The sequence below is a fragment of the Macrobrachium nipponense genome, chromosome 9, assembly GCF_015104395.2.
Source record: "Macrobrachium nipponense isolate FS-2020 chromosome 9, ASM1510439v2, whole genome shotgun sequence".
NCBI lineage: Eukaryota > Metazoa > Arthropoda > Malacostraca > Decapoda > Palaemonidae > Macrobrachium > Macrobrachium nipponense.
The window spans coordinates 92,158,543-92,171,542 of record NC_061110.1 but is presented as its reverse complement, the minus strand read 5'-3'; the positions used below and the strand labels follow the sequence as shown (position 1 = coordinate 92,171,542).

General features: G+C 36.9%; 1 protein-coding gene across 2 annotated transcripts; it reads right to left on the bottom strand.

Moving 5' to 3' along the window:
* Positions 1 to 80: 80 nt before the first annotated feature.
* On the bottom strand, positions 81 to 12,573 carry LOC135218409 (protein SCO1 homolog, mitochondrial-like). Of its 2 annotated transcripts, none has more exons than XM_064254712.1 (5): positions 12,397 to 12,573; positions 7,858 to 8,035; positions 2,033 to 2,230; positions 1,246 to 1,454; positions 81 to 519 (listed from the first exon to the last, which is right to left on the bottom strand). In XM_064254712.1, the coding sequence occupies exons 1-5, from the start codon at positions 12,478 to 12,480 to the stop codon at positions 358 to 360; spliced, it is 831 nt and encodes a 276-aa protein (XP_064110782.1). In that variant the 5' UTR covers positions 12,481 to 12,573; the 3' UTR covers positions 81 to 357. The 2 variants fall into 2 exon arrangements, with proteins under 2 accessions (XP_064110782.1, XP_064110783.1); XM_064254713.1 differs by lacking the exon at positions 12,397 to 12,573 and adding an exon at positions 12,313 to 12,367.
* Positions 12,574 to 13,000: the final 427 nt, after the last annotated feature.

Below are 13,000 nucleotides of genomic sequence, written 5' to 3'. Positions count from 1 at the left end.
CCAAATAGCACTTAGGAACTCATACTCCTACATAAACTGCGACTGTTTGTTCATATTCATGTAGGAACAAATTATAAACATTCAAAGGTCTTTACATATTTATACTCTATTGTTCATTTTTACACAACAGGTATTTACACTGGCACTGAATAAGCCTGGTATCATTTGTACCTTTATTAAATAATTAACATTCCTTCATATATATGCCCCAGAGGAAATGATCAGTGCATGAATATTTACAATGAATCTCATAGTAAAAGAATGACAATAACAAAAATGTATAAAAATGATACCTGAAAAGAAAACGTGGCATAAAAGCTGTAAATACTACTGCCATAATAAAAAAGTTTTTCAAAATCACAGGAAACTGCTCAAGACGCTCTTTTTGTTTAGTTGTTCGTATTTCCGCATGTTGATACATATACTTGCAGTGACCTCCTCCGCTGTCTTGTTTTGGCCATAATAATCTATGAATTCTCCATCAGGATTGATTAAATATATTATAATAGTGTGATCCACCTGTGAAAGAAATAATCATATATCAAATTTGTTTTCTGGCCAAATAAATCAAATTTCAATCACAATAAAAAATCTTAAGAAGACAAAGATCTACTTGGAAGAAATTTTCAGAATTTAGCAAAACCAAGGGTATTAACCCTTTGAAATTTTCATGTTACCTAAATTTCAATTTCATCCCTTGAGATTGCAGTGACAACAAATGACAATATCTAAAACAAACAAGTGATTAATATTTTGTTGGCAGGTATGTATTGTTACCCAAGGTAACAATTTGTGAAAACTGTAGCGTATGGATGTTTCTGATAGCAACTACTGATAACAAATCTATTCTCACTAAAGTGCTTATTGTATCTGGTTGTTTCATTGATTACATTTGATTATTATTTATATAACTTGTATTATCTTCAATTTGGTGTAGGAATGACAGAGGACTGGTGAACCTTGGTAGATTTGCAGGGCATAATGTATGCATGTAGTACATGATTAATGGGGTAAGAAAACCTGAACTAGTTGTCATGAAACAAGGATGCCTTCCACACATCCTTTATACATTATACTCTTCCTTTAAGGACCCTTAATAATATTCTTTTCCATGCAATAGCAAAATCTTTTGTTTGCTGCTGAAATAAGAAAATGAGGATGTAATAATTTTAAAAACTTACAGAAACTTAAAACAATTTCATATCCATCCACTATAATAGAAGGTAAAGAGCACCATACACTTACTATATAATCATCATCATCATCACGAGGTCCTGCACTAAAGTAAACTCTGTAACCCCGACAAGCTTCGGCAATTTGTTCTACTGATCCTGTCATCCCTAACATTTTCGGATGGAATTCCTTGAGGTATTCTTTAATGACTTCTTGCGAGTCTCTTGTAGGATCAACTGTTATGAACAGGGGTTGTATATTTGGTACATTTTCCATTCCATCTGTCAAAGAGAATTTACTTTTATACAAGTTACTTAATACAATATCTAAAACAACTCTATTTCATTGAGTACAAGATAATTAAGCAAAAACCTCAACTGCTGAGTTGAGGAGTAGAAAAAATTAATTGCAAATTTCTGTTTTGCATGTGCCTAATCTACAGTATATTACTATACCAAGAATTTTTCAAGGTGTGGTAGAGTACCACTTAATATCCAGTCACACACAAAGTAACATCTAATGTCAAAAGAAACATGGAAAGATTTACTGAATATGAAGCAAAGTACCTTAGTCATAGAGTATGCAGCAGCTTCATATCTTTCAGAGCAAAAGTTTCAAGGTTAATGTTTGTTGGGTACCAGCACATGCAGACATACATGGGAATGAGGAGGCAGATAAGACTGCCACAAAAAATGACTTCCAGGTAGTCAGGAAACCAAACAACACTTAATTACATACTTATTTAAAATGTATTGTTAGAATACTGGCCAAATAGGAGAGCAATATGTAAACTGATGGGTGTTATCTTAAAAGCAAATAATTACATAAGTGCTGATTTAATGAGCTGGTTTCTACTTACCAATTGTGTCAACCACATTAGCCATCTTTTCTAATTCATCTGGACAAACATCAGGACAGTGAGTAAATCCAAAGTATATGAGACACCACTGACCATAGAAATCTTCACTCTTTCTAGGTATCCCATTGTGGTCAATCAAATCAAACCTTCCTCCTATGTTTGCTTTCCCTAAAGCTCTCTTTCTTTCTCTAGCAATAGCTGAAATATACATACAAGAAATAGTAAAAGCACATACAGTAACTAGTCAATTCCTAATATAAGTTGAGTCAGAGCTGTCTACCCCAAGCTAAAAGATCTACCATTTAAATTTTTTAAAACCACAGACATTGAAACAAATAAAAATATGACTAGTCAACGATAAAATCTTTGCCAATACAAAATACAATACATATAAGTAACATCTTTGCCAGTACAAAATAAAATATGAAGTTTTTATAGTAAAACTAATATTGTAATACCTACCTGAACACCTGAATAAGCCCTGGTCACTTACCAGCCCGAACCATCATTTATTAAAAATTTACCAAATCTTTGGTTAAAATAAACGATCAGTGTTGCCAATCTCCTGGCAAACACCCTCGTTACCTAGTTACCAGCCCACCGCTGGTAGCCCTGCCTCACGGGCCGGTCACACCTGCCCTCTCACGTCAATCATAACTCAATAACTCTGTACGAGAGGGGAGGAGGGTGGGAATCATTCAGGTGTTCAGGTAGGTATTACAATATTAGTTTTACAATAAAAACTTCATATTGCAATACACCCCCTGAACACCTGAATAAGCCCGTTTAACAACATTAATTTGGAGGTGGGGAATCAAATCTACCCGGCCCTCCACTGTACCAGTTGTCAGTCAATATAATTGAGTACGCGGGTCAGTCTCAAGTTCATTTGTCACTCGTCCAAACTAATCTCCCATGTGTGGCCTTCTAGGCCTCCCATATGTGGAGGGAAAAACTCCCTGCACCTCTACCCTAAGGTCAAAACTCATTGAGTGCGGGAGGGATACAAACCTGTTTCCTCTCAGCTGGCTATGTGCCTCACCTGAGTAGAGGAAAAACTGAAGACCTCCCATGTGGCTCTCGGCCTCTCATGTATGGAGGGAATCTGAAGACCTCCCAAGTGGCTCTCGGCCTCTCATGTATGGAGGGAATCTGAAGACCTCCCATGTGGCTCTCGGCCTCTCATGTATGGAGGGAAACTGAAGACCTCCCATGTGGCCTTAGGCCTCTCATGTACGGAGGAGACAACCATGTCCATCGGTGCGTCTGCGACGGTGTCGTCGATCGTAGTGATGTCCTCTCTTGTAGTGTTGTACCTGCCTGTCTGTACTCTGCCTGGTTGGCACTTGGAAGAATACCCTCAGATAGACCCAGACATGTTCTTTCCTATCTGTCCTAATACTTAAAATCCTCTCGTGAAATATCATATCATGAATACCTTATACATATTCCTAATATTCGCTCCCTACTCTAACACTAACTCAGACAGCAAGATTGTTGGGTTTAAAAATAGAATTTAGGCCAAAGGCCGAGTATTGGGACCTATGAGGTCAGTCAGCGCTGAAGGGAAATTGACAAAGTTTGAAAAGGTGTGACAAGAAGAAAAACCTCTGTTGCACAATGAGTCCAGTGTTAGGAGAGCGTGGAAAATAGGATGAGAGAATATGAAATCAGAAAAGTGAGAGAGAGAGAGAGAGAGAGAGGAGAGAGAGAGAGAGAGAGAGAGAGAGAGAGAGAGAGATACAATCGTCTAGGATAAAGAGAGAATATAAAATCAGGGAAGTGAGAGAGAGAGAGAGAGAGAGAGAGAGAGAGAGAGAGAGAGAGAGAGAGAGAGAGAGAGAGAGAGAGAGAGAGAGAGAGAGAGATAAATTACAATTGTCTAACATCTCCACCTCCGTAAATTGCACCCTCTTCTAAGTTAAAAGGGTATTATCTTAACGATAATATACTCGTATAACTCCGTACAGCTATGAACAACCGAACGAGAACTTGTTGCTAATGCGATCGACTCCTATAACAACATCACTTTATTGTATTGATCAGCGTGTGACAGTAATCGAATCCGAAAGCAACATCCGTTATTGTATTTATCCGCGTGCGACGGTAATTACTGTATTCATGTTATAAATGCACCTGAAGCTAATAAGGCAAAATTACGTGCATCAGCAACCTGGACAGAAGTCCCGAGCTTTTGTATGAATTCAAACACAGCCGTGGTAAAAGAAACTAATAGCATGAGAGAGCTCATTACTGTTCTTTCACACAGACAAAGGATTAATAAGTATATAAAGTGTAAGGTTCGTAATACCTATGAAAACGAGTGAAAAACGAACGGAATCCTAAATTTAACGCCATCTAACCCAAGGGAAAAACTAGCTTCCAATGAGACGTATCAGTCAAATTTTGGTCTTAAATTACATCGTAAGACGAACAGTATGACTTCGTTCCATAAGTTAAGTATCCAGATATTCATTAATATGCTAACTAGGGACAAAAACATTAGCCGAGACCAAGTGATATTATTGAATCTGGAGCCAAGGAAAAAAAAAAAAAAAAAAAAAAAAAAAAAAAAAAAAAAAAAAAAAAAAAAAAAAAAAAAAAAACAGACTAGCCGGCATCCTTGTCTGTCTAAGCCACACCTCCTTACAATAGTGTTGTTTGATGACAAGCTAGTGTAATTGTAATTTAATTGAAAAGTAATAAAATAATATTTAAAGGTAATTAAATTAACTTTATTAGGCCTAATATTAATTTCAGTTGTCATTGTAATTTGATAATATGACTGGTAATAATTTGTAACTGTAATTGACATAAGCGCAATGTAATTACTGACGGCAATAGTCTGTTAAACGTATGAAGACGTCATACATACGAATTCCTTATATCTGACATCCGATTATATGCCCCAAGATAGATACCTCATTGACTATGTTAAATGTCAACATAGTTGAACACACGTCTCCTTCAAGACGTTTGTACAAACTTGGCATAAGTGAGAGTGTTGTTACGTTAGTCATTTTAGGCAATCAGGAGAGAATGAGATGGATACGGCGACGCAAACCCGTATTCGTCATCCGCTGATTCCAGCGTGAATGACTGCAGAGTTAGTGATTATACTACGCTAATATGATGATACATATAATACAATTATGATGCTTTAGTCGGACAGAATCCGATCTTCATTCTGTTCGATTACATTCATATTAATTATCCTCAGATCGGATTCTCGTTCGTTTTCAATTACACCTGTACTGAATTATCCGAAGTCAGAATGCCTTGAGCCTACAGCGTTAGCCAATATAAAATAACTACCGATATGTTGTACAGCGAATACTTTAGGCTGGGCTAGGCTACTGAATATGCATACGATATATCATCGTGAACACTAGGCTAACCGTAGTTAATTTTATTCGATTTCTCTCCATACTGAATATCGTAAGTCAATATGCATTGAACGGAGAATTAGTTGATATTAACAATTATCGTATCGTATAAGTAGAGGAAAGTAACCTTAAAGACGAAGGAGCATATCTGAAAGACCAACCATGACCTAAAAGCTTCTGATGCAAGGAACTCGAAGCAGGAAAAAGCCTAAAGATGCTCTAAGGACACTGTGCCTCTATAAACTACTACTTTTAATAGAAAACCGACCCGAAGAAGCCTGCACTTCTCTTCCTAAACTAAACACTATGTAGCCTATTATCCCTACTCGTCTATATCTGACCTAAGTTTTTATCATCCTGAGAACTTACACATCGAGGGAAGGGGAATCTGCTGCCAAAACTGCCTGCTCCGCGCCAGGGGGGACGGCGGATCCTGCCCTGTGGGCTTGCGGATCCCCATAACCCCCAGCACCGGTTAGGGCTGGTTCTGGAACAGGCAGGGGAGCTGGAAAAGAACGATTAGTAATTTCAGTATCCCTATTGCTCGATCTATCCTCACTTAATCTTGACATAAAATCGGTAACAGAGATGTCATACTCGATCTCAGCCTACTCTCAAGTCTCTTAAAGAGCACTGTCTCTAAGTCTTTATCTTGATCTACGTTAGTCTCTTCCTGCCTACACTTACTTCTTAATACGAGACCTTTCCTATGTTTGAGATACCCTAACATATGGTCCAAAGACCACTCCTGACATTCCAAACATCTGGTCTTTACATTATATTGAACAGGCCTACAATTTACGCATAAGGAATGACTATCGTGTCATAGGGTACTCATCCTTTTCTTGCATTGTTGGCAAAGACGATACGTTGTTGAACTTCCGCTCGTCGTTTTCTGTGATGTCGTGGCCGAGAATGCAGTAGTCGTTGTCGTAGCTTGTGTTGTTTCTTCCTTTGCAGAATCAATGTCTGATGACAAGGTATTAATAGCAATCCAACCGTAATCCAAAGGGATGCGTAATTCGTCACCAAAATCAATCAAATCAAAGGTGCAAATGAAGACCGGGCAAGACCAAAAAGGAGTTCGCTGTGGATACATCTGTACTCCACCGCAAAAGATAAATGATTGACGTGAGAGGGCAGGTGTGACCGGCTCGTGAGGCAGGGCTACCAGCGGTGGGCTGGTAACTAGGTAACGAGGGTGTTTGCCAGGAGATTGGCAACACTGATCGTTTATTTTAACCAAAGATTTGGTAAATTTTTAATAAATGATGGTTCGGGCTGGTAAGTGACCAGGGCTTATTCAGGTGTTCAGGGGGTGTATTGCAATATAAAAGTTTATAAATTTAAAATTAATAACGATCTAATTTATTTCTTGATATTACACTGTAGATACCAATAAATTTCTTCTCAATATAAGAAATAGGGGTCTCAAAATTTCTCCAGCACATGTGATCAAATACTTCTTATTGATAGCCTAAACATATACGTATAACAGCAATCTCCTGACATCTCATAAAAAAAAAAAATTCTTGGTTTCCAGATAGCTGAGAACCTCTACTAGTAAAAAAAACATCCTTCTCTACATAGTCTGAACAAGCAGCAGTCTGGTTGAGCACAGAAAGGCAATTTTCAACAAAAGAATAAATTTCTTTATGTGAAAATACATTTTATTTGCTAAAAATCATAAAACTTATTTATTTCAAAACAAACCATTACTTTATGACCTGAATATGCTGTTTAGGTGGGATGGGCTCAATGCCCACGGAACCCTTCAAAGTTCTTAACTTATAAGAGGTACTGAGACTGTAACATTGTGAGCAGAAGAAAGTAGAACCAAAATCCCTCACATATCAATATTGTATGTTCTTAAGCCTACTAAACTCTGACATTTTTATGCTCCCTTTGGCTTAACTAGAATTTCAATACTGGTATTATATGTAGGAGTGAGGTGAAGAAGACTTGGAGATTGACAAAGAACCCATAACCTCAAAGCGCTTAACAGATCACATGATGCAGATTGCAGACAAACTTCACCTCTCAGATTGACTTTCCTTTGGCGAGGGTTTGTCTTGGAATTTTTTCTGACAAATGATATGGCAAGTTATGGGTCTGCTATCGCACGAGCAACTTCTGAATACGTAGTATATATATAAGTAAATGGAAAGGAACTAAACTGTATACTGTATTATTTTACTGCACTGTTTTACCATATATAAGCAAATGGGGGGAAATGTTGCAATAACTTGTATTTTTCAATTTGCACAGGAATTATGGATTACTTATCACAAATAAATTTCTTTTGTAATATTGTTTACTGTAGATTTACAACCTTATAAAAACCATTACCAATGACTGAATTACTGTTGTAGTCAATGTAGAAACATTCATATATATCTAATTTACATAAATACTTATTTTAATCAAAATCAAACTTACCTAATTCCTTCTCTCTCTTTATATAAAGCATAAATCCAAGCAATCCACTCCCAATAACTCCTGTGGCTAATAAGGATTTCCAAGTAATTGGTGATCTTTTCTTTACACTTTTAGATGCCTTTGGAGGTGCTGAAGACAAACATCTTGTGATTTCATTTAGCTGAGTCCTTTCATGTCTCTGTAAAAAACTAAAAACTTACCAAATTGGCATTAAACAACAATTTTCTTAAAATAAATTGCATTTTTTCTGATATACATGCTAGTCTGTAAAAAAAAAAAATGCCCTTTACTAGCAATACAAACCTGTCTAAAATCTAAGACTTTCAAGCTGATTGCTCAGGCCTGTTAACTAGGTAGTTAGAAAGTGTGTACATGTGCATTTGTTTGGGGTGTGGGGATCTCCTTGTGTTCATCCAAATGAACCCTAGTTAGTTATGAGTGGAACAGATGATAAAAGATCAAGGTTGTATACCCAAGATAGATGGCTATAATTTAAGGACAATTAAGTGTAGTGTTAATGCTTACTATATATAGCTTTTTTTGACAGTTGTCATCTTTCACTTTGAAAGCTAGTGCTTTTTTATTTTTTTTATTAATCGCAGGCTGTATGAACATTAGGACCACCATAACATTATGTGCCTGCAAATATTGTTGTCTATTATTGCTAACTGTTGACCAGAGGAACTTTTATTCTAAGTCATGTAATATGCACAGGCCGTCAACAATCAAAATACCATTTGTGCCCCAACAATGTTACGGAGATTGATGGGAACTCATTTTGGAAAAATGCAATATGACATGGATAGGTCTCTGAGCGATGTAGGCTATGTGTGTTTGGTGGTATTATGAGAGTTTCTTGGGCTAATTTCTTTGTGCCTCTTTTAGACCCATTTTCTTTAGACAATCTGTGAACCTGGTGCCTTAAATTAAAAAAAAACACTTGACCAGATAGCATTCTTATCTGTAACAAGCAGCTTCCCCACTTATGGGGGAGGGGCACAAAACTGCCCAACTCAGTGCCAAGTCCCAAGCCTGGACAGACAGGGTATGCATCCATAAAATGCTTGATAAAACCAATTATGAAATGAGCCATTCAAGATAGAAACAGCTGGAGGAAGCTCATTAAAAAGAGCAAACTCAACTACGAATCAGGCCGAGTAGAAGAGGCCTGCCTGCAACTTTTGGATATTAACATTTTAAGGTAAATCACTCTGAAAATTTTGTCACCTCCAATTCACACATCCAGGCTTAATATTGATTTATCACTGCTAGTCGCCTTTACCAGACCAAAGGATGAGGAATCTGATGTGGCTATCTTGATGGTACATCTGGTAATTCAGATTTTGGTTAACACATAATAAGTAATAGATTAATACATAGGCTAATAGAGTTTATTAATGACTTTTCAAAATTCATACTGTAAGGTTAAGAGGTTTGGTTGATAATACCCCTGCACTTTAAACAAATGATTTAAAGCACCAAAATCCAGATAGACTGGGGTTCAGGTATGTAACGTCTTTCTGGCCAGTTTAGGACCTGGCATCAATGCCATAGCCTAAGTTAGGTTAGGTTAAGGGGCATCTTTGTATTTAAATACTGATAATGCTCCATACATATACCCTATCGGCTCCTTCAAGGCGATTTAGGCGGTGTCTGCCACATTGCCAAATGTACTTCTTTAGAGTTTTTAAAGGCCTACCCTTCCCATTTACCTCTTTTAATCCGAGCGTCTGTCAAAAGAGGTTTAACCTCCTTGGCGTTTGTTAATGTCTCTTGGGAGCAGTATACTTCTGGGTCTTCCCTGTTGCCTCGACACTCCAAAAATATTTCCATTCTTTCAGGTCTCCCTTTTTCATATAGGCCTAATTAAATCTCTTTTTGGACCTTTCTTGTGATTATTACAAGCTACTGGAGTTCTGCACTTTCAATTTACCTGTTTTTGTGTTAATTTACTGCATATTTATATATCTATATCTATATATAATATATAGTTATATATATATATATATATATATATATATATATATATATATATTATTATTATATATATATATATATGATATATATATATATATATATATATATATATATATATATATATATATATATATATATATATTAAATATACACAGGTACCATCCTACTTACAACCAAGTTTGGTTCCGACCCACTGGTTGTAAGTCAGAATGGATGCAAGTCGAACCTTAGAAAGTGGCCAACATACTGGGTAGGGTATACTATCAAACCTTTGCTATATAAAAGTGCCTACTTAGTATGTACTGTAATATAATGTACATTCATTATTTCAATCTTTTTACCATAATTTACTTCTACTAATACATTTTAATAATTTATGTAATAGTATATATTACGTATAATCAGGCATTGAGTTACAATGGGGTTAGGTTCTTGCATGCATGTCAGAAGTCGATTCTTACGTAAATTGGTTTGCAATTTAGTCTACAGTACAGTTAATACCAAATGATGCTGCAGATAGGCAGGGTAACTCAAACTGATGCTGCCTGAGTGATGAGAGTTCTCATGCCTGAGTGATGAGAGTTCTCATGAGATGGCGCAGTGCCAAGTAACTCAATGGTCAACTGTCTGAAGTAAGGTTGTAAGTACGAGTGGTCGTATGTCGAGTAGGTTGTAAGTCGGATAGTAGTTGTATTTATATATATATATATATATATATTATATCTATATATATATATATATATAATATATATATATATATATAATTTATTATCTATTCCTAATATGGTCCTCTGTTTCTTTCCAGTAAGTATTCATAACACTTTCCATGTTGTTTGTAAGGCGACAGACTCCTTAATGAGTCAGTGACAGTGTGTGTTTTGACAAGCTTCCCTTGCGGAGGCGTGGGCTGTTTGACATCTTTATGCCCTGAGGTCAGTTTAACACCTAAGAGAAGAAATGGCAGCGCTGGAAAATTTTATTGCCACAATTAAGAATAAACTTGTTGTTTTATTGTTGTAAAATGCTAGAAAATTACGAGGGCTTTTAATGTATTGCCAAAATTAATTAACAACCAATTATATTTGTATTGTATAACTTATGCTGTCTTCATATACCATAAAACGTTGAGTTGGAATATTTGATGTGGCAGCGCAGGCAACAGAGGAGACCACGCCAAAATCGCCATGAAGGAGCCGATAGGGTATGGTAGTTGTGAACCCATTCAGAAAAACATGATACAGGCAGTCCCAAGGTTACATAAGGTTTGGGCTACGTTGATCCAGAATTACGGTGCTTGCCTAACGGCGCTGTTAACCATAAGTTTTCAGTGCTGTAAGTGGATTTATGGTGCCGTTACCAGATTTAGTGCTGTAACCTGGAGTTATGGTGCTTATGGCATGGTAACAGCGTTGTAAGTACTACTTATACAGGTTATAATCATGTTGATTTGGGTTAAGGCAACTTTTGGTTTACAGCGCCCTGCTGGGAACGGAACTCCAGATGTAACCTGGGGACTCCCTGTATTACATTGTTACACACATCAAATGCAAAGTTCTACATTTCTCAAGAAATTCTGACAGTTAGCCTATATCTATGGCATTCCAAATAACCATCATGACCTAATAGAATGTGTATGAATTTCATATAAGTAGGTACTGCTTGTATAATATGGACATTGGGCTTTGCATTAGGGTATGAATTAGGGTAAAATACTGAATGGCTAACTGGTGACTACATCAGTAAATCAAGGGTACTTATCCGTGGCGGCCTTGACTATGGTAGTTGTGGTTTTTCTATGCAGTTTTACCTACTGAACAAGAATTTTAGGTAATATTTATTCGGACGACTGTAATTAACCGCCAGGGGCCAGTACTAAACACGGCAAAATACATTGGACGCCCCAATCCCTGGTGGATGTCGTATCAGCGGTTACGTTTCTTGCAGTCCGTGCGGAATGCTTCTGTAGAAATACCATGTCTACCATAGCGCCACCACCTTCCAAAAATTGGAAATTATGGCATTAATTTGAGACTTTGGAGAAAAAACTTACTTCAAGAGGAAAATAGAGCTCACAAGGTGTCGCTTTGACGGACAATGGCTCTTGAGTAACGTCTATCCTGGGTTACAGGACGTGTTAAAGTACTTTTTTGGGGAAGGTGGTCGCACTACGGCAGAGGCTGGCCATTTGGTATTTTACCCTATACCTACCTACTATGGCAGAGGTATCAGAAAATTCCATTTTCAATAACAGCCTAGCCCTATGTAAGACACGAAATGTACTGCAGTATGAATATCTGACGAGCCTATGTACAATAGAGGTAGGTAGGTATCTAGCCTAAAGGCTAGTGTTTCATCGTTAGGTTAAGTTAGGATATTTAACGTCAGAAATTAGTTACTCCTGTGATATTCAATCGTGTTCAACGATGTTGGGTCCTAGTATACTAAGTAGTATCCAAGCATAACCTAGGAGTTACCTACTTGGTAGGTAGGTAGTACCTACAGCTAAGCAAGACCCGTAAGATACCGGTACAGCGACAAGCGAGTTCTGAAAGGTTTTCTTACCCAAAGTCCGGCGTAGGACGAAGCCAAACTGTTTCTCAGCTGTAAATTTGTGCAGCATCTTACAAGGTGCTTAAACACGGGCATGGTTAATGTTATATTTTTCAGTTATTTGACTACATGTAGTACGTGATGCAACGAGTAAGACAGGCATGCCCCCTTAATTGGAAAAGTTTTCTACAACTTAATTTTTGCTTATGCTCTTTAAGTAGTGTCATCTCTAAAAAAAATGTATATGTAATAATATAATCTATATTCAATAGAAAATTATACAACTTTAAGTTTATATTTTACTGTGTTAACACAAAACAGAAACAAAAATAATTATTGTTTGCAAAGAACGCGGCTCTCTGGGTTATCTGCAACTCGTGAATCTACCGAAATGTGTGATGTAAACAATGAGCGTTATACAATTTTAATAATTCAACTTTCGTATTGGATGAGAAAATTTCAAAATGAAATGCACGTAAATATGGGGAAATATTTACATCATATCAATATTAAGGATTCGGTCTTAAGATGTTATGTCAGGTGATTACATAACCATGCGTGTTAAGGATTTTCTTTAGAACGGCGCCTTCCAGCCAAATAACCTCTTGGATATGTA